This window comes from Theropithecus gelada, chromosome 10 (genome assembly GCF_003255815.1).
Source record: "Theropithecus gelada isolate Dixy chromosome 10, Tgel_1.0, whole genome shotgun sequence".
Lineage (NCBI taxonomy): Eukaryota > Metazoa > Chordata > Mammalia > Primates > Cercopithecidae > Theropithecus > Theropithecus gelada.
In genome coordinates, this window is record NC_037678.1 from 14792795 (window position 1) to 14819531 (window position 26737).

General features: G+C 44.0%; 1 protein-coding gene across 12 annotated transcripts in view; it reads left to right on the forward strand.

Moving 5' to 3' along the window:
* Positions 1–16566, forward strand: part of RBFOX2 (RNA binding fox-1 homolog 2) — a 296039-nt gene extending 279473 nt beyond the window's left edge. For 9 of the 12 annotated variants that reach the window (XM_025398158.1, XM_025398161.1, XM_025398160.1 and 6 more), the window contains 3 exons: positions 8755–8843; positions 9319–9391; positions 11039–16566. In XM_025398158.1, coding sequence (XP_025253943.1) covers positions 8755–8843; positions 9319–9391; positions 11039–11083 — 207 coding nt within the window. In that variant the 3' untranslated portion in view covers positions 11084–16566. Of the gene's footprint in view, positions 1–4786; positions 4819–8754; positions 8844–9318; positions 9392–11038 lie in introns of all 12 variants that reach the window. The other 3 variants (XM_025398157.1, XM_025398162.1, XM_025398165.1) reach the window with 1 other exon arrangement.
* The last annotated feature ends 10171 nt before the right edge of the window (positions 16567–26737 follow it).

The window sequence follows — 26737 nt, forward strand, 5'->3', positions numbered from 1 at the left end:
GCAAGCTTGATTTAGTCACTCAAGTCATCAAGGGAAAATTTTTTATAAGAAAAACTTGTCAGCATGAAATGATTGTGTGGGGATTGGTTAAAATTGTCTAGAAATGCTTTCTCCACCCTTACTTTCCAAAATCAGTAAGAGGACCTTTTTAGTGAACTGTTTGCACAGTCTACCAGAGATTCTCAAGCAACCTAAAAAAGTTAATGCACTTTCAGAATGCACTCAGAGGTTTTGTGTTTTGCAGGAAGTAGAGATGAGATAATACAGTTCTTCGAGGTACAGGTGACTCATGCATACTACTTAGAGTAGGCCTGTAAGGTATGCCTTAATTTAATAACTACTTGAAGGAACCTTAGCCATGATTTGGTCCAACCTCCTAAATTATAGATATATTTCTCAGAGACTTACCCAGAACTACATAAATTATTAATACAGTCAGGCATAAAACCCAACCAGTCCATATTTCACTACCTCTCTTTGAACTTTAGTTAAAATCCACCTCTTTCCTCAAAATATTTTCAGCAAGTAATGAAAGATATCTTTTTTCCTATGTTCACAATGAAGCTTGAGAACTGGGGAATCTATCCTACTTTTACACCAGATTACACATTTCTAAATACACATACTTAAATATGATGGTCGCATGTACATCTCCCATATACATTAGTGTTCATATTCTCATGAAACTCATCTTTGTTATTTAACTTGTTTTCTTGAAATCTGATCTATTAGAGCAAGATTTTCCATTTGGATTATTTCTTAAATCAAGTTTTTTTCTCTAACGTGTTTCTTATTTGGGGATTTTTTTTTTTTCTTAAATACAATCTATTTCTTCTTATTAAGACTTGCCTACTTTGGGCCGGGCACAGTGGCTCACGCCTATAATCCCAACACTTTGGGAGGCCAAGGCAGGCAGATCACGAGGTCAGGAGATCAAGACCATCCTGACTAACATGGTGAAACCCCATCTCTACTAAAAATACAAAAAATTAGCCGGGCGTGGTGGCAGACGCCTGTAGTCCCAGCTACTCGGGAGGCTGAGGCAGGAGAATGGCATGAACCCGGGAGGCAGAGCTTGCAGTGAGCCAAGATTGTGCCACTGCACTCCAGCCTGGGTGACAGAGCGAGACTCTGTCTCAAAAAAAAAAAAAAAAAGACTTTCCTACTTTGGCCGGGCATGGTCGCTTATGTGTGTAATCCCAGCACTTTGGGAGGCCAAGGCGGGCAGATCACTTGAAGTCAGGAGTTCAAGACCAGCCTGGCCAACATGGCAAAACTCATCTCTACTAAAAATACAAAAGTTAGCCAGGCGTGGTGGCACACACTTGTAGTTTCAGCTACTTGGGGGACCGAGGCAGGAGAATCACTTGAACCCTGGAGGCAGAGGTTGCAGTGGGCCGAGATCACAACACTGCATTCCAGCCTGGGTGACAGAGCTAGACTTCGTCTCAAAAAAAAAAAAAAGACTTGTCTACTTCAACCTTGTTAAGTCAACCAACCCAATTTTTTTTAACAGTTCTCTTATTTCCTTACTTCATAATGTAAGATTTTGAGACACATGATTTTTCTGTTCTTGTTACTAAAATACTCGTTTTTATTTTTCTGTTTTTTTTTTTTTTTTAAATCTACTAACTGGATTACCTTGCTGAGCTAAACACAAGTAATTCCGTGATTTTGCTGAAATAATTTTTTTTGACCAGTGGCCCCTTGTTAATGAAAGTAATTGATAGTAATGTTATTATTTTTTAGTTCTTACCTTAAAGCAGAGTTACTTAGAGAAAAAAAGTTGGTCACTAGTGCTGAAATAACATCCACGCCCACACATGAGAAGCAAGAATATGAGGTAACTACTGAGTTAGGCCTAATACAACTGTCACTTTTAAAACTGCGTATTCTATATTCCACATGTGAGGGAGCAAAGAATACTTCTTCAGAAACACACAGACAACAAAAAGCTGTCATTGTGCCTTTGAGTTTTTGCTGCTTCTCTCCGTACATTTCTCATCTATGGAAATCTGTCAGTATACATTTAGTTCTTATTTCCTCCGAAAGGCATCTTAGAAATAGAAGGAATAGAGAGTTTAGTATAAAAAGTGCACCGAATTGGAGCTTGAAGAGAAGACACGAGGGAAAAGATTTTAAATTGCTGGTTATGCTTAGTTAAGTGAATTTAGGCTATTAATTGTGCAAAGTTTTTGTAATCCCTTTCACTGTCCCATTCGTAGACAGTGATTCCTGCTAGCCATTTTCTTTCTGTTTCTTTTATGGCACATTCCTCTCTGGAGAACTGATCTAGCAGTTGTGTTCCTAGTTTGTAAAGAGACCCACCGTGATAGGATTTGGGAGTGTGGCAGCTAGATTATGTATCCACCCCTCCCTCTTCTTTTTTGGCCAGTAGAAAAGGCATAGTTCGCCCTGATTCACTTTTTAAATGGGATAACAAACTGCTCCTAATTCACCTCCTGTGAAAAGCATGCTTGCATCCAAAGGAAAGAAAAGGCTGGTGGGCCCCTTAGCGGGCTTTTTGTATGATTGTTTTCCTTCCACAGCTGTGTTTTTTGAACTGCTCTTCCTGTGTTCTGTTATAGAATAGTCTTACAGGAACCAATCATTAGCGCTAAAATACCTCAGGTAGGAGTGCCAGTGTGACCTGCCAATCAATCAGATTGTGGATTGCAGTGAAAAAATTGAATTATACTAACCATTCCAGCTCCACGTTAGAGATGGGAACAGAGGCTTTTTTGGACAATCAAGACTTGTGAGCGTGTGATCTAAGCCCTGCTACCTCAGCAGTGCCCACAGTCACATTCCGTACATAATGGCACTTCCTCCAAAAGTGCTCCTGTCCTCTTGACACATATCCCAGCCAGTTGTGTAATATGCACTGTCCCATCACTGCCACCTCTTTTAATCTGTCAGTCACATTTACCTGTGGTATTTAAACTGTTTTTTTATATTTAGATCTTAGCAGTTAAGGACATTTTCTTACTACTATAAATTTAGAAAAGAGAAAAAAGAGGAAGTAGAACTGTACAAATAGGATTCCTGAATCCCACCTTGGGCCCTGTAGTGAAATATCAGTAGTAGTTGGACTGTGCTGCTATGTAAGTTTGAAGTTGCCTTAAAAATCTAGACATACGGGACTCAAACAATGAGACATGCATTTCCCTTGGCCTCTTCTCCTTTCACCCGAGAAGATCAGTGAGTTCATTTTTATAATAGCATACTTGTTAGAAGGATTGCTGATAGCTGGATGCTAGGAGAAAGAAAATAGTCGATGGCTTTTCACAATCCAGTTTATTTATGTGGCTACCCAGCAAGATTTTGGAAATGAACTAATTTGGGGAGATGTGGAATAATAATGTTTGAAAGGTTTGATTTATTGAAAATCATCTCTCATCTACCATAGAAATAATAGGTGGAAGACATCAAGTTGATCATAGCAATTTTTCCCCTTAACCCCAATGTTAAATAATAATAAGATAAAATTTAAATACTTTAAAATTTTTTTCATAAGTACTTTTCAAAGGAGATAGACCTCAATCAAAAGCAGTGACAGTATCACCATTATTGTAAGTTTCTGTGTTACTCACATTTAATTAGTGATGCCATTTTGCCACCAAAGAACTCTATAATATCTCCTAGAACCATGGTTCTTAGCAGGGGTGGGGAGGTGGTGAGGAAAAAGAGGGAGTTAGAATCATCCAAGGATAAGTAAAGTGATTCCTGGAGGCCCAGCATTAAACCCACGCTAGTTGGAATACATCTCTGCTCTGCTGTAGTGATTTTAAGCATCACACCGGCCATTCCTTACCCACCCCACCTGCTGCCATGTCCCAACCCTCCTGCTCTATTGATCTATACACTACATGTAGGTAACAAGCTTTCATTTTGTCTGCTGGTCTTGAAATACACACTCTCCTCCTCAGTGTCACATAATGTCATTGTCTTCCGGGTAGAAAGAAGGTGTCTTGACATCACATGCTCACCAAAGTCCTGTTTTAATGTAAACCTAAAACAAAAATATAATAAAATTAAGGGCTAGGTTAAAATCAAGACAAGGCAAAAGTCTACCAGTGTGAGATTAAACTAATAAATATGCAGATAAAGGTCAGATATAGGAGGGATTATATTCTATTGTATTTTGCTCTAGATTAAAACACAGCTACAAAACTGTGCCGAAAGATCATATGGTCAACGTGGCAACATCGTAAAGTTAATTAGGTGATAAAATTGGTTCAGAGCAGAGTAGAAAAGCCCTAGGAGATGACATTGAGCCATGAAAAATTGAGACTTTAACAACTGCAGAAAACACTGGAAAGGATCTTAAAGCCAACTTTTAAAAGGCATTTTCCTTTGAAGAAGCTGGAACTTGAAGTCAGAGATATGTTACAGATATGTGAAAAAGTAAAATTCCTAAACACAGGAAATATTTTAGAAGAATGCTGTGGACTAGAATATACGGTTGTTGACAGAGGACAAGCATACATGTGAGTGCTGTGGGTCAGGACTGAATTATATTGCCAGTGTCAGGCAGGTTGAATAGGGGAGCGATGGAGCATTGGACAGCCCCACTGCGGATACCAGGTGTCATTCAGAATGAATTGCGAAGGAATAAGAATAATTATTTTTAAAGGGGCATGTGTGTATCTGAATCAAGCTTAGCCAAGCCAAATTTATCCAGCTATCAGAGTTCCAAAAAGACGTCCGTGTGTGCCCTCCTACATTAGGGTGTGCTGTGGCCATGCTAATCCCCATTTTTTGTTTTATTTCAAATCACACACAGATAGAATCTGCAAACTGCTTCAGATCAAACAGGTCTGATTGTGTGTAAATACATATGTCCTTTTTAATTTTTATTATTAATGGTTGCTTCAGTTTTGCATCAGTGCATGGTTAAAAGCAATACACATCAGCTATTTCATGACTTCATATCTCCAAATGAATTATTTCTCCTCTTTTTTTGTTTGTTTGTTTGTGCAGTCAGCTGAAGAAATGTTAACATCTCACTCTAAATCTCTCAGTGGAGTCTCTGTTCCCTTCTCTGATATAACAGATGGGTTACTGCTTGTTATAATTATTAACATTGTGGTGTGGGCCAGGGCTAGGGTGGGCAAGATTGACTATTTCTTTGGGCTGGGGAGGGGCCAGTCGTTAGGGTATGGAATGTTAACTCAAGTGGTGACTGACTGTTTCCGTAATACCAGGTCGTTGTGGCTGCACGCTCTAGTAATTGAGGCTGTGTACTTCACCGAGCTTGTGGTAGAGCCTAGGGCAAACCGCTGTCCCAAGAGAATGCTGGGATAGATAGAGTTAGCCAATACGAGTCTGAACGTGGTGATTTTGCTGGTTGTTTTAGCTCCAGATGTTGGCATGCTTAGTTTTTAATGTGATTAATAAATGTGGCGCCATATCCCTCCCCACGCCTGAACCCTGTCTCTTCCTCCTCCTTCCCACCCTTGTTCTTTTTGAAAAACTTAAGAAACAGTAATGAAAACCTTGGTGTTTCAAACTGCACTTTGTTCTCATGTTTTATAAAAGCCTTTAGATTTGCTAGTAAGAGTGAAAGTTGAAAAAATGGTTTCTCAGCCTGAAATTTCTATGCACTTTGAAATCTGGAATAGAAATAAATATATCTGAATTTTCTTTGTCTTACATTTTATGATATGTTTTGTTGAATAAAGCAGCAGAAATACTTTCGAGTAAGCGTGTGTGTGTGTGTGTGTGAGAGAGAGAAAGAGAGAGGAATACATCCATGACACACAATTAATTTTTCTACTTTTGGAGTAGCCATTAGTGAATTACCAAGTTAGTTTAGTAGGATATTGCCTATTTATCCTAAAATAGTTGTTCTTTTAAAGATTTCTCTGTAATGCCGTTATTATAAAGTAATTAGGAGAATAATCATGTTAAAGTCATCTGCTTTAAAAAAAAAAAACTATTAATGTGTTTTTTCTTAATGCTGATATTCTTCTCCAGCCTTTTGTTTTCAGTAAAATATTTGCAACCCTGTTCTGTTTTCTTCAGAACAGAACTGTTCTGAAGAAACAGTTCTTCGCTGTTTTGAAAATCAGCGAACTTCATCAGGTTTAAACTTCAAAGTCAGAGTTGACTTATAAAAGAAGGAAACTGCTACAGATAGATTCTCCCCATCTCCTTCAGGATTGGAAGGAACATTCTTTTCCATAGTCTGATCCATTTGAATTGTTTTGGTTAGCAGTAACATTACTCCTAAACCACCACGGTTCCAATGGCTTCCTGTAGGCCCAGGAAAATGAGGGGAAACTGATTCTGCCAGCAACCTCACTTAGAACCTGTTTTTTCCAGAATGGGTAGAATACAGCTCAAAGCCATGATTTGCTAGAATACTCAAGATTGTACCTCCAGTAGTACCTCACTCAGTCTTCCTGAGAGTCAGGTGTGAAACCTGCCCTTGGATGAGTACTTTTGAACCTCAATATCCCTTTGCAAGAATTCATACCTCTGCCGTATGGTGTAAGACTTCAGTTTTTAATGTTTTTACTTAGGTAAACACGAATTGGGCTGTAACTGCTTTTATTACCTTAACTTTAAAAATTTTTTAATGTTACTCTGATGTTTGGAGTAATACTAAAGAGTATAATGCTTGCATTATAAAGAGTATAATGTTTGCAAAGAAGTTTTACTAAATAGCCCTGCTCTAACTTTACACTAGCAAACAAATTCTAAACTAATGGAACCACCTCTAGTTATAATGAAAAATTACTAGGGCTCATTTTAGTGTTAAAATTCCAACTGTAATTAACGTTTGCTTTGTTTAACAAATGCTTTAAAAAAAAAAAAGGTAAAGAAATACTTTAGTTAGTTAAATTATGTTGTGGCCAGGATGTACAGCTTTGCCCAGATCTGTCTGGCCTGCCCATTTCCATAGACCTGGCTAGAATTCCGAGGAACCATGTTGATCAGAAATGGGCCCCAAGGGTGCTTCTTGCCATGTTCCCATTCATTACCATTTCATTGTCAGTGTTTGGCAATATTAATTAGTCTTCATATATCTCTAGAAGGGTTTGTGATTAGGAAGGAAATTTTACTTTCTAAGTCACTCATTTGAAAAACAAAGGAGGAATAATGTATAACCACTGAAAGCCAGTCAGGGATTTTTTAAAGTACATTTGAAACTATCCTGAGTTCAAGCAGCATACACTTGAAGAGCAGGAATAAATTTCCCCTCACAGTGCAGTTTCTTCATTTAGAGAAAGCAAAAATTATATAAGAAAGAAGCAAAAGGCTTTAGAAGCTCATAAGAAATTATAGGTATTTCTAATTAAGGTGTGACAGAAATAAAAGAAGCAAGCTAGCACCTGCTACATAAGATGGTGAAGAAGAGCAGGGATCCCATTAGAAAATAGTTGTTCTCAATCCCAAGAAATGATACAGAAGTAAATTTGAAATTTCTGTTGTAGATTTAGAAAAAAATCGAACATTTGAAAAAATAGAAAGTAGAAAACACAGGGCAAAAACCTTCAGATATCCATGAGAAATGGGCACATTTTATCCACAGAAATAAAATGTTCATGCTATTGTTCACTACTGAAATGATATTTAGTTGGGCCAGTTGAACATAGTTGTTTTTGATAGTGAAAGGCCAGTAATAAAAATTTGCATCTGAATTAGGTTTAGGTAAAATAGATAAATTTTAGAAGGGAAAAGAAAAATAATAAGAAGTAGAGTTTGCCACTTTTTAAATTATCCTGTCTCATGTGGCATTTGTTGTTGTGATTGTCTCTTGAAATGCTTTCTGAAAGAATACATGGTTCTCTTTTGTGTATTTGAGTTACCTAAACTGAGGTGAAATAGAAGGATATGATGGTTTGAAATTCTTTAGGACTGAAAGGATATTTGGACCATTGGAAGAAAAGCTCAGAGTCTACTGTAAGATTAATATGTAAGAATCTCAAAACCTTTTAGGGAAGGAAAATGCAGTTAAATGCTAGAAGCAGGGTTCCTGATCTATTTGGAGCCAGCCAAAGAATCCTCAGAAATCTGTAACTGATTTGCTCAAGTATGAAATGTACATCTGAGTTGGCAGACTTCCCATAAAGAGCCAAGTGGTCAATATTTTTGGCTTTGTAGGACATTGGTCTCTGTCACAAGTATCTTCAAAAACAGGTGGCAAGCTGCATTGGCTCACAGGCCAAAGTTTGCTGACCCCTGATCTACACTGTTTTTCCTTCTAAATATTGCCTGATTATCTTAGCTTCTTGGCAAACATGCTAGGCCGGATGGGGCAGAGGTTTCTGTTACATGCTGTGGTCTCTTAGTAATGAATCAATCCAAGAACACATTAGAGAATCTGAAGTCAACACATACAGTTTTCATATGTTTTAACTTCATAATTTATATTTCTTGTCAGAGTTCTCCCAACTTGCTGTAAATATTTTTGCTTTTGAAAGTTCCAACAAAGACTGTGAAGTAAGACAGATCCAAAATCATATCTTCATTGCTTGTATTTAACAGGTACTACCAAAGTTTACTTTTAATACTGTCACAAATTGGAAAGCAAATCCTTGCATATCGTAGGGCTTAATTTTTTATTGGAGGAATAATAACATGCAGACTGATGCAGTTTGAAACATTTTTTTCCCATGTGTGTGTCTATGTTTGTGTCAGTCCCTGTGTCTACATGTATGTACGTCTGTGTGTGGGCGGGTGTGTGTTTTTCTGTACACCTGGGGGGAGAGGTATCTGTAAAGTCAGTTCTCTTCTCTCCTGTAGGGTGGATATGCAGCCTACAGATATGCACAGCCTGCTACTGCAACCGCAGCCACCGCTGCTGCAGCCGCTGCAGCCGCTTACAGCGACGGGTATGTACAGAGGCAGAGATAAGCTTTGGGATGCATGAGAGCTGTTCCATCCCAAAATGTCACCCATTTCCCTCCCTTCACCGTTTCCACAGCAGCTCTTAGCACATCGGGCATCTTGCCAGCCTGGGCTTTCTGCAGACCTCTCGATGGCCTTTGTCATGCCTAAAGCACAAGGCACCAACTCTGTCCTCCGCTCCCTCTTTCTTGTTCTCATCTCTTCTTCGGCTTTGACTCCAGTCCCTCTCTTCCTCATCTCCAATTCCTTTCTTTTCCATTTTATAGAAGTACTTCAGATTTTTTCAGTTATTGCATTTGGGAGTAGAAATAGAAAGGTTTTTTCCTATTCCTTGTAATTCCAGTTTCCTTATGATAATCCAAGACCAAGTGACTCACAAGTCTTTAGCACAGTAATCCCTTTAATTTTTTTAGATCACACACTTTTCTTTATCTGTCTGATTGTGTTTCTTCTTTCCAGTTATGGCAGGGTGTACACAGCCGACCCCTACCATGCCCTTGCCCCTGCCGCTAGCTATGGAGTTGGCGCTGTGGTAAGTATATAATATACCATTGTTTTATAAAACCATTTCACCCCTTCTTTTACCCATAGACTACAGAAGATCTAGGGAGGTAGTAAACTTAGCCTTTCATCCACCATCAAGGTATTAAAGCCACACAGATCTATTCATGGCACCCTCTTTATTTGTATGTTATTGTAGTGTGAGCCACATGGCCTAGTTAAGGGCAGCAGAAAGGAATGACCACTGATAGTGTGCCCCGAGCAGTGGCATCATTTGTGAGAGTAATAGGGGAACTGGCGAGTGTTTTCTATTGGTTCAAATGTTGAGTGCATACCTGTGGCATCGTTTCATTATCGGTGTTGGGAAAGGAGCATGGAGCATAAGGCTGTAGTATTCACAGTAAGCTTTTCAAAAACCTAAGTTTCAAATACAAATCTAAAGGATGTCTCTGCTCTTCCTGAGCCTTCTGGTAGATAGTACTAGAAATTCCCAAGTGAACGCTTTATAGGATATTTCATTGATTATTGATAACTGTGGCAAAATATAGTGTTTTTGATAAAGTATCGAAGAAGTCTGTAGAACTAGCATAATTTCTTCTGACCAACCACCTCACTGCAGCATTATTGTGTTGGCTTCGGTGCCTCCAGTTTCAGTGATTAGGACTCACAGGCTGCAACAAAGGTAGGCCGTTCCACAGTGACACCTCTGCCAGCCTTGCTCTCTAATTCAAAATGCAACTGGGCAGCTGCCTCTGAACATGGCAGAGTTGTTTGAAAAGGAGACAGAATGAAGTGTAAAATGTAAGACCTAAAGGAATATGAGGAAGTTACTTCTCACACCAGATTTCTACTGATGAAGATTTGTGGAAGGAAGTAATAGGGGTACCTGAGGGAATATATGTTTGTAAGTGAAGTAGAGCATTACAATATAAAGGCAGTGGTGGAAGTTCCTGAGGTTTTATTTTGTCCTAAAATGATATAAGTCCTATGCTAAAAGAATGACCTGAGAAAGATACATTCCTGGGAAACTTGTAATTGAAAGAGATAAGCCATTAGATAAAGTCATTTGATAAAGGAATAAAGCCTAGTTAAAACCCCAGCTAGATATATAAATGTGAATATGTCAAGAAACAGCCTAGTTGGTGTGCTTTGTAGATGATAGAGGAACTAGACTTTATTAAGGCTGACTCAGGTTTAGATGCAGCACCATCTCAAACATGGGCTGTGACCGCACATGGCAGGGATCGTGTCGGAAGTAACGTGCACTGCAGATGGGTCATATGTGAGAAGGGGAAACTGGGGATGTGTTTTCCACCAGGATTATAGGCTGTATCAAGGTAAACAAAAACCTGTGCTTTTAAAAATCACACTCTTGGCAGAACTAGTTTTCAACTGTATATTGTTTCCCTTCTGTGCTAATTCATGTAAATGATGAAATGAAATGTCGTCATACTCTCTTTGAGAATATCAGGTCAGCAGTAAATGTGTTGGGCTCTGGTGTGAGCACCTCACAAGCAGAAGTTGGTTTCTGACTTTACTGCACAAGGCAATGCTTGATCAGTTCCTTTGAGGCTTTGAAGGAGGCTGTGTTTCCAAATCCCTCTCTGGACATTTTTCTTCACTGTTAATGCTTCTCTCATCAACCTTTTAATTATTTTTATCTCTTTAATTACTGCAGGCGAGTTTATACCGAGGTGGCTACAGCCGATTTGCCCCCTACTGAAGTGACGTGAGACCCCTGCAAATGGGACAGCCCCCCAGTTCATGAGGCCTGGCTATTGCAATATTTACTAGTAGAGGAACTCTATAGCAAGATGAAGAGGAAAAACAAACAAACAAAAAAAAAACACAAAAAAAGAAAGAATACTTTTTTATACCTCACTATGTTCTTTGAATATGTATTTTTCCTTTAAATTTCTGCCTTTAATTCTTTTGTTCCAAAGATTGTGCATTTTTTTCTTTTTTTTTTTTTAAACTGTGGTTAAAAAAAAAAAAAATTAATGCATTTCCATGTCTGTACGTCCGTGCTTAGCTTATTCTATCAATCACGGAAGAGGCAGTCAAGGAGGAAGGAGAGACATTAGGAGCTGATCAATGCATCTGATCAGAAATCAGCAGACAGAATTACCAAAGTGTACCTGGTGCTGAATGGCTGGGGGCGAGCAGAAGTGGAAGAGATCTTTCCGCAACAGGATATTCTTCTAGTCTTCTGAGTTTCTGGTCTGTTGACAGGCAATTCTGGTTGGCTGTGGCTGGAATCCACATGCTGATAGATAGGAATTTGTGCTCATAAAGCAGGAGAATTAAAAAGACGCTTTCCTCTCCTCTTCCCTCCTGTCTTCTCCATTCTTTTTACAATCATCTTACACGCACAGCCTGAGACAGTTGGCATCGTTTTTGGAATTATAGTATTGATATTTCCAAACGTGCTCTCAGACTGTGGATAATAAACACCTCATTAGGAAACCGATCTCGGAGTGAACTCTGGAGTATGAAAAAGATCATTTCTTTTTGTTCCTGCAACTTAGCATTCTTTCTGGGCTTCTCCTCCTTTAATTGAACCACAGCTTAGCTCATGTATTCTTTTATTACCATCCTGCTCTCATGTCCATAAGATTCAGGAATTCAGGACCCAGGGACAGAAAGATGAATAAGCCAGTGACCAGATTTCCCCCAGATGTCTGGGCACCGCTTGAGGATTAAAAGTACAAAGTGTTCACAGCCATTAAAGAGGGTGAGGAAGAGAAAAGGAGTATTAGAAGATCTGGTATTTCTTTCTTTTTTCTTGCCTTAGAAAGTACAAAGTTTAAAAAACAGCATAAAGAATCTGCTGGGGAAAGATAGAGTACCAGGTCCTAGGTCAGCAGTCCCTGGAAGTTTTGGTGATGAGGACATGGAAGGGCAGGCAGAGGCACTTTGTACTTGCTCCAAAGCCATAGGAATTTTCATCTTCCAGAGCCTTTATGAGTCACTTCTCTATCCACAGTCTTGAGCCCTGTGGCGGTCCTGCCAAGCTTCTCACTGTCCTCCAAAAACACCCAGCTGAGCACCCGGACCACTTTGTGTACATTAACACTACAGGACATAAAATGCGGAGGCCCTGAGATTGCTGCCCTCCCATATTGGAAGGAGGGTCTGAAATGGCAAGGGTCTTCTGTATCGCCAGGAAGAGTCATGCAGTGAGTCACTGCCGTTGCCATCTGGCTGTAATTTTCTGTGTTATCAACGTAGGAGAGAGAGTTTCTCTTCTAGCTATTAGATAGAACTGATCAAAGCAAGTGTCCTACAGCATTTCCCAAATGAAGGCATTAGGAAATAGAAAAGCACGGTCTTTTTGGCTCCCTGGTCTATTCACATTGGTACTAGGGTGACCTTTCACCCAAGGGACAGCTGCTAAAGGGAGTAATTCAGAGACATGGAGCTTCTGGTTTGTTATGGGTTTGTTTTGGGTTTGTTTTTTAACTCCTGCCTCCACACATGTTCTTGACTGATAACTGACTCATGTCCCTGAATTAAAATGACTGACCTACGACAGCATCAAGCATTCTTTGTAAGCAGAGTGATGTGTCTGAGAGGGCATTGGCCTGTCGCGTAGAATACATATCCTCTCCCCCTTCGGAATCCTGTCTCGCCTCATAACTGGGAGAGAGGCGAAACTAGGGGCGATGTCAAGGAAGCTAGAGGCCTCGATGCAATTATTACTCATCCTGGGGAGGAGGACGGAGACTAAGGGGACACCAACGGCCCAGTCCATTGGGCATTTTTAAGGATCCCCCCACCCCAAGCCAAAGTTTGGTTTGTTGCTGTTAAGACAATTTTTGTTGTATGTATATAAATATTTTAGTTAGAGGAGCGGGGAATGGGATGCGGGCTTTCACAGTTCTAGGGAATGGGGGCAGGGAGGATTTTGCTTTTGCTTTTGCTTTGAGGGAGAACTTTAGCTGACTGAAAAAACAAAAGTTTGAGGTCATGATCACAAAGGGGCCATTCCCAAAAGATGGCAAGCCACGTACTCAATGGAGACTAGGCCAAATTCTAAATGGTTGTATCCCTAGCAGGGGAGAATAGGAGAATGAGTTTAAGTGTTTTTCTCTTCTTTTTTCCTAGAAAGAGGTAAGGATAATAGGAAAGGTAGAGAAGGCAGCTCCCACAGACCTTTTAAGAGAGGCAGAATCTTGAGCTTGAGGCACCTTGAGTGCATCTCAGTTCAGCTGGTTCTGGCTGAGGCCTCCAAAGGCAAGCTCTGTGCTTTCCAGTGGTTTCTGCTGCATTTCCAGGGATGGCGTTTAACACCGCTTCCTCCAGCTCCCTTTTCTAAGAAAGAATAGATGGAGTTCTGCTTTTTATGAAAGGGTCTTTGGTTTTCAGTGTCAACACTGAGAACTGGGGCTCTTACAAGCATCTAGATTTCACAGTATCAACCTCGCCATCACCATTTGAACTTTGAGACTCCGTACAGTCAACTTCACCAGAGGCAGGTTGCTCAAAGCAGCACTGCTTGTCTGTTCCTGACTCTGGTTCTCACTGTATTAAGAGAGTCAGAGGAGTCTGGCATTTCGTGAGTTTGTTAGAGGATGCTGGCTGATAATTCCAGAAAACTCACCGATGCTGAATCACATGCATGATTCTTTTTCAACTTTACTATAGTTCATGACCTGGACTTTCTATACTCTTGGAAGCTGGGCTCCTTAAAGGAGACCTCTAGTGAAAACCTTTATCTCCACGTCCCTCTTTTAGCCCAGAGAGCTGCCCAAAGGCATTTTCCAGAATTCCTTGTGTCTCTTAGTTCAATTTCCATTAACTCAGATCAGCCATTGTGATTCACCATTTGTCAGCCTCTCGGGTTTCACAAAACCTACTACCACCATCATCCTCCAACAGCCACAGTCTGAATTGAGCCAACATTTTTTTTTCTTCTTTGAGAAAGAAGTGGACTGGGGCACAACTTTTAGTCTGAGGGGAGCTAGTGGAAATCTAGACGATCGAAATCATCGATAGCAGCTTTTCCTCAAATGTGTGACTCCTCAGGGGCTGAACTGCTCTTAGCTTAGAATTATGCTTTACTAGAGATCCAGCAGAGAAGTGGGTTAATCACTACCATCCCGTGACTAGTTACATAGCTTCCAGACATGAGGGAGACTGATATCAAACAGGGACGGAAGCAACCCCAAGGATATGCAAGAAGGGCATGATGAGCCCCCTTCCCTCTGGCAGGAGAACAAGGCCAACCAAGGGACGGACTGGAAAGCACTTAGATGTTTAAGGAGGGAAAAGGGGAAGCTTTGGCGAGCCCTCCCCTTCTGCCAAGTTCAGCCAGTTCTCTGCTGCTTGCAACCCTCTAGCACAGTGACATTTGCAGAATTGCAGATTTTTTCCCCCAGATACTAGGAGGAAAGGGACTTTGGGGGGTGGGGAAGGGGTCGTGGTGTTTTAAAAGCATAAGTTACCTGTTTGCACTGTTTTAAGATAGGAAAAAAATAGTGGGCAAGGTGAACATCAGACGTAAATTTGTGTGTTTTTATTTTGTCATGCTCTTGAAAATGTTTGACCATTTGTAGTATACACAGTGAAACTTGATTCTCTGTTGCATAAAACACTATATTTTTTTGGAAATGTTACTGTCCAAAAGCCTCTTCCCTCCCTTTCCTTTTCCTGTGTACTTCCTTCATACTTGCTTTACTGATCGGCCAGGCAATAGCCATCCAAGAGCTAGAGCATGAAACAGGGCCCTTTCCAAGTAGGCTCTGGGTGTCCTAAGCCAGCGTGTGCCCTCTGGTTCGGTGAGCGTAGTAGAGTCCCTGGCACCTTTCTTTGCAAACAAGGCTTACAGACCAGACTGCAGCAAGTTGTCAAATTCCTCGATCAGATGCACTAGGAGTGAGGAGCCCAGGGATGGAGGGGATTCCTGAAGTGTTGCAGTTGGCTGTGGTAGCTGAGTTCTTTTCCATGTTACCGAAACTGTAGCCAGTTACAGTTTACTCAGGAAAACGGTAGATCAATTCAGCCATGGTAGTGCTGGTCGGCAGGGATTGGTAACGGAGAGAACTGCTTAGCAGCCAAAACTCAAGCCTTGCCTTTTAGGAGGCCACCGGCAGAGGGACTTGGTCCTCCTTGTCTGGCACTTGCGTCCATGCCAGCGACCTGAGGACTGCACTCACACTGGCGACCAAGAAGGGAACAGTGATTCTCTTTTCTCTCCCCACCCCCTGCCCTTTGTCACCAACACCAGTTTCCCAGGGGGTACATGAGTTTTTGAATTTTTAAAACATGTGTTTTGGTTTGGTTTTTCCGGGGACTGATAAGTGCTTTAAGCAACGTCCATAACCCGTCAGGACTCCCAGCTTAGTCATTTTCTTGTATTTTTCTGTTCACGGTATTTGTGTGTGTGCTTGTTTTGGCAGCTCATTTTGGCTGTATTATATATCGAGTGATGAATTGATCCTCTTTTTTTCCCTAAGGGATATGAATTGTTTTTCTTGTGTTATATTCTGCTTGTGAATAGCTGGAGCAAACCTGGGGCTGACACACGTAAGCTAGGGCTGCAAAGCGAGAAGAGAGCCGGTGGAGTGTACTTGTCCCTGACAGGCTGACCTGCCTGAGTCTCTGAGCTTTTCAGTCCAAATCTTTGCAAGGCTCAAAATGCCACAGAACCTCTCCTCTTCTCCCCACTCCTTCCCCATGGCAGGAACCGGACCATCCCTACATGCAACATGCTGTTCCTCCAGCCCCTCCCACTGCCATGGCAAAACAGGTACCTTGGGGCAGGGGGGCATTACATGGGATGCTTGTGTAATCGACCACCCAGCCTTCTCTGTCCCCTCCCGGCCTCCCCCAGAATCACTTCCTAGGACACCCGAGCTGCTTGCCCAGGGTCCTGTTTCCCTGCTAACTCCAGAGAAGCATCCCAGGGCTTTGTGACAGTCTCTAATTCCCTTCCCTTCTCGTTAAGAATCATATTGTATAGTAGCTTTCAGACCATACAGTATTCATTGGGTTACTCCTATTATTATCAAGTAGCTGGAATTGTGAAGGTCGGAGTAGTTAGATCTTTAGCTTTTATTCCTTATTTTTTTGTATTACTCTCCATGTGTATAAATTATTGATCATGTTGCTGGCTTTTATAAACTCTAAGCGAAGGAGGAGCACTGCCTCAGCCTTTGCACATGGTAATGAAGCACTGTTTTTAAATAAAAGAGAGAAACACCATTCTTTGGCCTGTGTGTATTAATCCTCGTTCCCTGTTGCCTCTGCCTGAGGCTCCAAAGATACAACTTGGATTTGACTTTTTAAGTGGGGGTCGGGGGTACAAGAAGGAACAGTGCCAGGCGTTCTAAGGTGAGACATTCTAAATGGTGACGATAAGCCAGAAGGTAAACGAGGCCAGCAGCTGGGTCCGTGTCACTGCTCTCAGCTTCCCCAACTGCTGAACTCCAATCTGTCCAAAAGCTGGTTTTGTGCCTCTGCTTCCGAAATCTTTCAGCTTCACTTCTTCACCGTCCACCCTCCCCTAGACTCAACTGCTGCCTTTACTGCACCACAGACACTGTCCTTATCACTTGACCTTATCAAAGTGTCATTTTCCTGCCTTGCCTCCTCTGTCGCTGCTGCCCCTAGCTCTCCGGCTGCCACCCAGGCTCCCTCACTTTTTGTTCAGCCATAAAAAATATGTCCTGCCTCGCCCTTTCCTTCCTGTTTCTTTTCTTTTTTTCCCCTTAAGACAGGGTCTCACTGTGTCGCCCAGGCTGGAGTGCAGTGGTGTGATCAAGGCTCACGGTAGCCTCAAACTCCTGGGCTCAAGTGATCCTCCCACTTCAGCCTCCCGAGAAGCTGGAACTACAGGCACACACCCCCACACCTGGCTATTTTTTGAATTTTTTTGTACAGATGGGGCTCCACTGTGCTGCCCAGGCAGGTCTCGAACTGCTGGCTTCAAGTGATCCTCCAACCTCAGCCTCCCGAAGTGCTGGTATTACAGGCGTGAGCCACCACACCTGGCCTCTTTTCTTTCTTTCTTGTGCTTTTCACCCATCCCTTGCTGCGTTTGTTTTGTTTCTCAGCCAATAATTCCCAAATCTCTGAAATTCTCCATAATCCATAAATCTGTAACTCCCTTCCCTTAACCATATGAGATCATCATGCTTCCGGTTTCACAGAGAATACGGAGGTTGTCAGACACAGTCTCCCGGAATGAGTGTTCACTACCAGATCTATAAACCGACTTGCATCCCACACAGGGTGTCTTTCCCCTTCTCTCTCTCATTCTGTTAAGGGCATTCTTCACATCACTGTGAACCCCACACCTGCGCTCTGCATCCCAGCCTTTCCCACCTCCTCGGTGCTTTGCTTCAGTTTCCTCCCTTGCCTGGTTTGCCTCTTCCTCTCAATAGTCCCTTTGGCACTTAAGCATGCTTAAATCTTAAAAAGTTTTTTAAAAAATTGGAAAATCTCAAGTTATTCCTTGAACTTTTTTTTCTTGTTTTTGGGTTTTTGTTTGTTTGTTTTGTTTTGTTTTTTGAGATAGGGTCTCACTCTGTTGCCCAGGCTGCATGCAGTGCAATGGCGCTATCTTGACTCACTGCAACCTCCGCTTCCCAGGTTCAAGCAATTCTCCTTCGTCAGCCTGCTGAGTAGCTGGGATTATAGGCACGCACCACCAAGCCTGGCTAATTTTTGTATTTTTGGTAGAGACAGAATTTCACCATGTTGGCCAGGCTGGCCTCAAACTCCTGACCTCAAGGATTCACCCGCCTCGGCCACCCAAAGTCCTGGAATTATAGGCGTGAGCCACCACACCCGGCCCTAAGTTGTTTCTTTTGTGGCAAACTTCTGGAATAAGTTTCTACCAGCTGATTCCAATTACTTGATCTTCACCCCATGGCTGCCTGGCTTCTACCTCCAGTACCTGGAAGCAGCCCCTGAGGATGACAGTTAATGGATGCTCCTCTGTGCACTTACTTGACTGCCGAGTGTTCCCAAGGCTTCTTCCCTTGTGTGTTGGACTGTGACAGGCCAAAGTAGGCAAGTACCTCCCCACCACCACCCACTCCAAGCTGGCATGCCCTTGCCTGGCTTCGTCTTAGCTTCTAAACTGGTCTCCTTGCCTCTACCTTTTCTCCAACAGCACCCCATCTCTGAAGTGTGTTCTCTCAACAGCCTGTTCAATCGGATTGTGACATGTTTTTGTGCAAACTTCCTTTGGCTTCCCATCCCGTAGGCAGTTCCAAATCCTTATTTTGGTCTACAAGGCCCTGTACAATGTGCTCCCCTGGTAGTTTATTTGGTGTCTGTCTTTCTGTACTAAAACGTAAGCACCTGGAGGTCAAAGACTTTGTTCTGTTGGCTGCTGTATCGCCATTGCCTGGCGCGGTGAAAGCATTCAGTACATATTTGTTGAATTACTGTTTTCCATTTGGGATGTAAGTGATGCAGTTTTCAGCCCTGCCTTCCTCCACATTGCCACGCCTAGTAACAACAGTGGACATGTGTGCGGAGCACTGTTGGTGGCACTTGCCCATTTTCACTCCTTTCATCTTCCCAGCAGCTCTGTGAGGCGGGTGCCCCCGAGGCACCTCTCTCTGCTCCTGCTCCTGCTCCTGCTCCTGCTCCTGCCTTCCTGCTGGGTTTGACAAGCATGCAAAGCCTGGATTGCCCCTTCCCCAGGCCCTTTCTGGGGGTTGTGTTTGCAACAAGGAAACTTGTATCCCCTCAGGACAAAGAGCAAGCTTGCTTACTACCTGTTATAAAACAGGTGGATCCTCTAAGCTCAGTGCCCCTCAGCTGAGTGCAAACCTACTGCCTGCACCACATCCATCCAGGCCTGTGGGACTCGGGGGCTCATGCTGCCTGCTGCACCATGAGGAATAAAGTCCTTTGCCTCTGGCCGAGTCTTGTGTCTTCCACCAATATCCATGAAACTGTAACAGGTGAATGCATCAGCTTCTAAGGCGGGAGAAATCAAAGCCCATACCTGACAGTATTGTTATTCCTCTGTTAAAAGATGAAGCTGGAAGCATAGAGAGATTAAATAACTTTGCCAAAGTCACATAAGTAGGAAGTGGCAGAACCAGGATGCAAACCCAGGCAGTTGCTCCCAAGTCTGTGCCTTTAACCTCTGACTGCTAGTGTTTCTAAGTGCTGCTCTTGTAGAAACCCCACAGAAATCAGAGCCAGCACTGCACTCCTATCTCTGGCTGCCTCTCTGCCTCTTGTAGGCTCCTCTTCCTCCAGCTCTCTTTTAAACCTTGTTATTCCTCTAGGGCTCAGTTGTAGGCCACCTTCTTCCCATACTCCACTGAAAAGATCACTGTTGAGACCAGTGTCTGCCTGTAAGCTAATGACTCTTAAATCCAAACTGGAGTTCATAGAGCTTTCCTAGAGTCTAGACTAACATCCAGCTGCAGCCCCATAGGCTCCTAAAATTCAATGTGCTTGAAATAAACCCTCTTTCTACTCAAAACCTATGTTCCTGTCTCTAGTCCCTTTGAGCTGATAACAAAATACCATAAACAGTAATTTTTAAATAACAGAAGTTGACCAGGCTCTGTGGCTCGCGCCTGTAATCCCAGCACTTTGAGAGGCCGAAGGGGGTGGATCTCCTGAGGTCAGGAGTTTGAGACCAGCCTGGCCAACATAGTGAAACCCCAACTCTACTAAAAATACAAAAATTGGCTGGGCATGGTGGCGCATGCCTGTAATCCCAGCTACTCAGGAGGCTGAGGCAGGAGAATCGCTTGAACCTGGCAGGCAGGGGTTGCAGTGAGCCGAGATTGGGCCATTGCACTCCAGCCTGAGCAACAAGAGTGAAACTCCATCTCAAAAAAAAAAAAAGAAAATTACAGAAGTTTATTTGTCACAGTTCCAGATGCTGGGAAGTCCAGGGTCAAGGCTCCAGCAGATTCTATGGCTGGTGTGGGCCCATTTCCTGGTTTAGAGCTCCTTCTCACTATTCTTCAAATGGTGGAAGAAGCTAGCGAGTTCTGTGAGGCCTCTGATAAGGGCACTAATCCCATTCATGAGGGCACCATCCTAATGATCTCATCACCTCCTGAAAGGCCCCATCTCCTAACACCATCACACTGGGGGTTACGATATCAACATAGGAATGGGATGTGGGGGAGACAATCACACCAAGCAGTAAGTTGGACAACAACTGGCAATCACCATGTCAAAACCCTAAGGAGGAAAGAGAGAAAATGATGTAAAGAAAAATAGTTTGCTAAAGGTGGGTGTGTTTCTACTTTCATGTTGGGCGGCCGCCGGTCCTCAGTGAGGACCTCTCTCCACTTGCAAACAGTCAGCAAGTCGAGCTGATTCCTTGGTCTCCACCCATAGTCCTCAGGTGTAGCACGTGGCTGTCTGACCTTTTATCAGGCAGTGACCTCTGGACCAAGTAGACGGACAGCATCCAAAGATAAGTCATCTTTGTCTAGCACGTAGTAGATGCTTTATACATTTGATTTTTTTTTTTTTTTTTTTTGGCTCAAACCCCTTCCACTTACATAATTCTTCCTGTTTTGACAGGCTTTAGCAATGATGTGTTTTTCTCTGACTCAAGCTCAGCCCCAGTCCGCAGCCTCCATTCATCACATGAACATTGATTGGTGACGTGCAGCCATATATTGGTGCCATTTGGAAACAAAGCCTGGAGAAGCTGGATTTTCTCTTAGGTAATTCTGTACATGTCTCTCCCCGCCACCAGACTGAGCTTCCAGAGGGCAAAGGACCAGATTAATCATGTCCAGCTTCCTAACACCTCACTGAGGCACCTGCTGGAGCTCCCATCATATAAACCATACTGACGGTTCCACAAAGAGACACAGACTCAAATGCACAGCCAGGAATATGACAAGCACAGGCAGAGTGTCTAAGAATGAAACCACACATAATTCTCTGAGACTTTATTTAAAACACAAGGTGAATTTACAAAAAGTTCAAGATGAATCAAAAGGTGGCCCTGGCCTCAGGCTTCCATGTCTGTGCCTCTGTGGAGCAAGGAGTGCTCAGAGCAGCTGCCTCTCCATGCTCCCAAGTAGCCAGTGGCCCCTGTGATGGCAACCAATGATGCAGGTTTGTTTTTTATTGTTTGAAAAGAAAACTGAATTTCAAGGAGCCAAGTTTCTCTTTCTCCCTGAGCCATAGTAAGCTGTGTGGTCTCAGTCAAATCTCTGCCCATCTGCCCCACAGCTTCCCCATCTGTAGGATGTCAGGACAAATCAGCTATTCTGGCCGGGCGCGGTGGCTCATGCCTGTAACCACAGCACTTTGGGAGGCCGAGGCGGGTGGATCATCTGAGGTCAGGAGTTCGAGACCAGCCTGGTCAACATGGTGGAACCCGGTCTCTACTAAAAACACAAAAATTAGCCGGTCATGATGCTGTGCGCCTGTAACCCCAGCTACTCAGGAGGCTAAGGCAGGAGAATTGCTGGAACCCAGGAGGCGGAGGTTGCATGAGCTGAGATCGTGCCACTACACTCCAGCCTGGGTGACAGAGTGAGACTCCGTCTCAAAAAAAAAAAAAAGATAAGCTATTCTGTGGGCCCCTCCCAAGGCGGAAGTGCTGACTCTGTATTGTTGATAACAGAACTTGTCTCTCCAGGTGGAAATCAAGCCTAAACAAATGCTCAGTCCCAGGGACAGGGCTGATCCCATCACGCACTCCCACGCTCCGCCTTCCCCTGGGAGCTCAGTTCCTTCTACCTCACAGCTCGTAAAATGCCTGTGCATTCACTAAGTCCCGTCAGAAACTGCACAGGAGCAATTGTGACCAAGTAGTCACAAAAGCTGGCACCACACAGTGGCATGTCGGGAAAACGATGCCTCCATGTTGGAGACTGCCTGACCCAGTTCTAGGCCGAATATCGGAGGTTCTCAACCAAAGGAGCAAATCAGAGCCCCATTTACACGCCCAGGCTGCAGACCCGCAGGTTCCAACTCATTGGGTCCAAGTGGGGTCTGAGCATCTGGATTTTGTGAAGAGGCCAAAGATGATCCTAATGTGCACGCTGGTTGGAATCTGCCACTACAGGATTTTGGATCCTGCCGTCTTCTCAAAGCGTGCCGAGAGACAGAACAGAAAAGTTCTTTTTTTTTTTTTTTTTTTTTTTTTGAGACAGAGTTTCGCTCTTATTGCCCAGGCTGAAGTGTAAGTTGTGATCTTGGTTCACTGCCACCTCCGCCTCCTGGGTTCAAATGATTCTCCTGCCTCAGCCTCCCAAGTAGCTGGGATGACAGGTGTGTGCCACCATGCCTGACTAATATTGTATTTTTTTTTTTTTTTTTTTTTTTTTACTGGAGACAAAGTTTCACCATGTTGATCAGGCTGGTCTCAAACTCCTGACCTCAAGTGATCCACCCACCTTGGCCTCCCAAAGTGCTGGGATTACAGGCGTGAGCCACCGTACTGGGTCGAAAAGCTTGTTTTTAAAAAGGCTGGGACTGATGTCTCTATGAAGGTTCATCGGTGGTGACCAATGTTACCACACGCTCTGGATGATGATGGTCTAGGGTGAGGGGAGAGGGTGTAGGGGAGCGCTCTGTGCTTTCCACTCAATTTACTCTAAAACATAATTCACGTTAAAGCCTATTGATTTAAATGCAGGGAAGAGGCAGCCAGGGTATGATGGAGTCAATGGAAATATTCAAGGATCGTGGTTCTGTCCCTCTCAGCCAGATCACTCTTCCTAAACACCTTTGTTCTCAGATGAGCTCCTGCTCCATCTCCATGGACGGCTTCTGCTGTCTGTGGGCAAAATTCTAAACTCCTCAGCCCGGCATTGACGGCACCTCCCGGTCCTGGCCTCAGACCGTCTTTCAGGCTTAGAATCAATAACGAGGAGCCCAGACTGAAAGGGACCTCAAAGACCATCCCCACCAGATTGTAAGTCCCGCAAGGGGGGCTGTCCTTGTCTGTTCACCACAAGGACCTAGGACGTGACCAGGGTCTGCAAGGGCAGAGACCTACACCCGGATCTGGCTCCCGGTAGGAGTACATGCCCTGGCCCAGCCACCAGCCATTGCATTCCGGCCCGGCCCCCCTCCCTCTTTTTTTTTGAGAGGGACTCACTCTGTCACCCAGGCCGGAGTGCGGGTGGCGCGATCTTGGTTCACTGCAACCTCCACCCCCCAGGTTCAACTGATTTCCTGCCTCAGCCTCCCGAATAGCATGGATTATAGGTGCCTGCTATCACGCCTGGCTAGTTTTTGTATTTTTAATAGAGATGGGATTTCACCATGTTGGCCAAGCTGATCTCAAACTCCTGACCTCAAGTGATCTGCCCGCCTCAGCCTCCCAAAGCACTGGGATTATAGGCGTGAGCCACCATGCCTGGCCAGAAATCCCCTTTTTCTTTCTCCCACACAGCCTGTCCTTCCACCTCCTTTTGCCTCAAGACCATTTCTCTGAACATTTCCGACATACTCCAGCCCCCTTCATCTCGCTTGCCTCTGAGCTCTCTGCAGCATGACTTTATTCTTGCCATACTTGGCTTCGTGCTGCATTATCTGGAATTATTTGAGGCCAGGCCTCTTTTGTATTCAGCTCTGTCTCCAGTGCCAGAGCCCTGGAGCTGCCATGCATCCCTCAGTGTCTGTGGGACCTGCCAGGCCAGCTGTGGGAGTCAGGACTAGGATTGATCTGAGCAGAGCCTTCATGTGTGTTTTTTTTTGTTGTTTTGTTTTTTTGTTTTGTTTTTTTGAGATGGAGTCTCACTCTGTCGCCAGGCTGGAATGCAATGGCACGATCTCGGCTCACTGCAACCTCTGCCTCCCGGGTTCAAGAGATTCTCCTGCCTCAGCCTCCCAAGTAGCTGGGATCACAGGCAGGTGCCACCTGCTCCTCTGCTCTAAGAAAGCCTTATTCTTTTAGGATGTAAAGCATGGGCTCCGGATCCCAGCCGTCTAAACTTGAAATCCGGCTCTGCCACTTCCTGAACGTGTGCCCTTGCAGGAGTTGCTTAGTGTGCCTCAGCGTTTCCATCTGTCAAATGGAGATAGTATTAGTCTGTACTTGAGAGTAAGGATTTTAAAAGTTCATATAGGGGCTGGGTGCAGTGGCTCATGCCTATAATCCTAGCACTTTGGGAGGCCAAGGCGGGTGGATCACCTGAAGTCAGGAGTTCAAGACCAGCCTGGCCAACATGGTGAAACCCTGTCTCTACTAAAAATACAAAAAAAAAAAAAAACTAGCCGGGCGTGGTGGCGGGCACCTGTAATCCCAGCTACTCAGGAAGCTGAGTCAGGAGAATCACTTGAACCCGAGAGGCAAAGGTTACAGTGAGCCAGGAACATGCCACTGCACTCCAGCCTGGGCAACAAGAATGAAACTCTGTCTCAAAAAAAAAAGAAAAGAAAAGAAAAGAAAAGAAAATTCATACATGTAAAATGCTTAGAAATACATGGCACATAGTATTCACTCAATACATGTTCTATTATTGTTATTGTTAATCGTGTGATCCACAGGGATGAGCCAAGCACTCTGGACAACCATCCCAGGCTCCAAAGACAGGACAATGACATGGGTTCTGAGCCTTAAGTTCCAACATCCCCTTGACCTCCCAGTTCTAATTGGTCAGGTCCTATCTTCCCTGCTGAATTATTTGCTTCTTGTGTCCTCAGGAAACTGAGGCACAAAGAGGTCATAGAGCAAGGCCTCAAACCCCAGCAAGAACCCAGGCAGCTCTCCTGGGGCCGTGTCCCTAGGCCCCCCACAGATCCTGGCACCCAGTGGTCATGGGGGCTCCATGAGCCTTTCTTCACTGAGTGGAGGCCCTTCCACTCCTTCCCCCTGTCTTATTCTCTTCATCGGTTCGTACAGTCAAGGTTGTGGAATTGTAGAGTCGGGCACAAGCCTTGACGTTCAAATAGTTCAAGCCTCTATTTGACCAATAGGAGCAAAAGGCCCAGAGAGGCTACACACAAGAGCATACGGCCAGTTATTGGCAGGAGTCGGGGCTGAGGAGCCTCCCCTTTTCCAAATGTTGCCTTGCTGGTGTTTGAAAGTGTTTGCCTGATAGAATAAACAGGAGCATAAAATGGTTTTTCCAGCAGAATGCTAAGTTCTCTAAAGTTGGGGTCTTCTGTGCTAGCTCGGGGTTCCTGCCAGGGTTCTCTTCATCCAGAGCAGTCAGTAAATGCTTCCCCAGTCTCCTGTCGTGCTTTCTGGAAGCACAGCATTGGCTGAACGTCTGTCAGTTACCGGGGGTGGCCTTAGGTGCCTTCGCATATGAGATCTCATTGAATTTTCACTTCAAAATGAAACTGAGTTATTCGTAAGAACTCCTCATTCTCATCCCCATTTTGTGAGAAAGTCAAAACAGTGGCAGGAGGAGCCTTGCACAGTTTCACACAGGTGGAATGTTTTCTGAGCCTGGATCCACGGGTCTTGCACAGTTTCACACAGGTGGAATGTTTTCTGAGCCTGGATCTGTGGGTCTTGCAGTTTCACACAGGTGGAATGGTTTCTGTGCCTGGATCCACAGGTAAGCTGAGGAATAGTGCAGAGAGAACTGGTCTGCCGGTGGAGAAACAGGCCAGGTGGAAAGTGGGGCAGTGAGCTCCTTGGGGGCGGGAGGGGCGGGGACAGTGAAGACTGCCCAGCGCCAGGCCTCTCCTGAGGGCGGCACTGATCCTACCCCCAACCTTTCACCTTTCACACTTGAGGGCTGCCTGGCCCTGTGACAGAAAAGAGGCAAGTGTGCAAAGTGTTCTCACAGGAAACACCATCGCCCCCTGGTTCCTTCTAGGTTCGGAAATCGGCTTCCCGCCCCACGGATGGCAATTTCTTATTTTGAAAGCCAGAATTCTAGATCCTCAAAGTTGCTTGTCTTGAATCCTTTGGACCAGGGGTCAACCCGCTGTTTCTGAATAGCAGCAGATAGTAAATATTTTTGGTTGCACAGGCCTTTCGGTCTCTGTCACAGCTTCTCAACTTGGCCACTGTAGCACAAGAGCAACTGCAGACAGTCAGTGAAGGACCTGGTAATCTTCCAATAAAACTTTTAAGAAACAGGCGGTAGGTCTGATTTGGCCCACGCACTGCCGACCCTTGCCTGAGTTTGGATCAGTGCTTAAATCCCTGCCAAGTGCAGACTGACTGTAACTATTAATTTTGATGTGCATGTGTGGAAAATATTAATCTCCAAATCATTTTAAAAGTGTTGCCAGAATTGGCAACACTTGCTCAGGCTCAAACTTCAAATTTCTGCCTTAGGCCTATAAGCACAGGCATGTATGAATTTCAGCCCTCCCATGCTTTAGTGGTGTGACCTCAGGATAACCAAGGCAGTGCAAGGTAGTGGTTAAGAGCAAGGAACCAGGCCGGGCGCGGTGGCTCAAGCCTGTAATCCCAGCACTTTGGGAGGCCGAGACGGGCGGATCACGA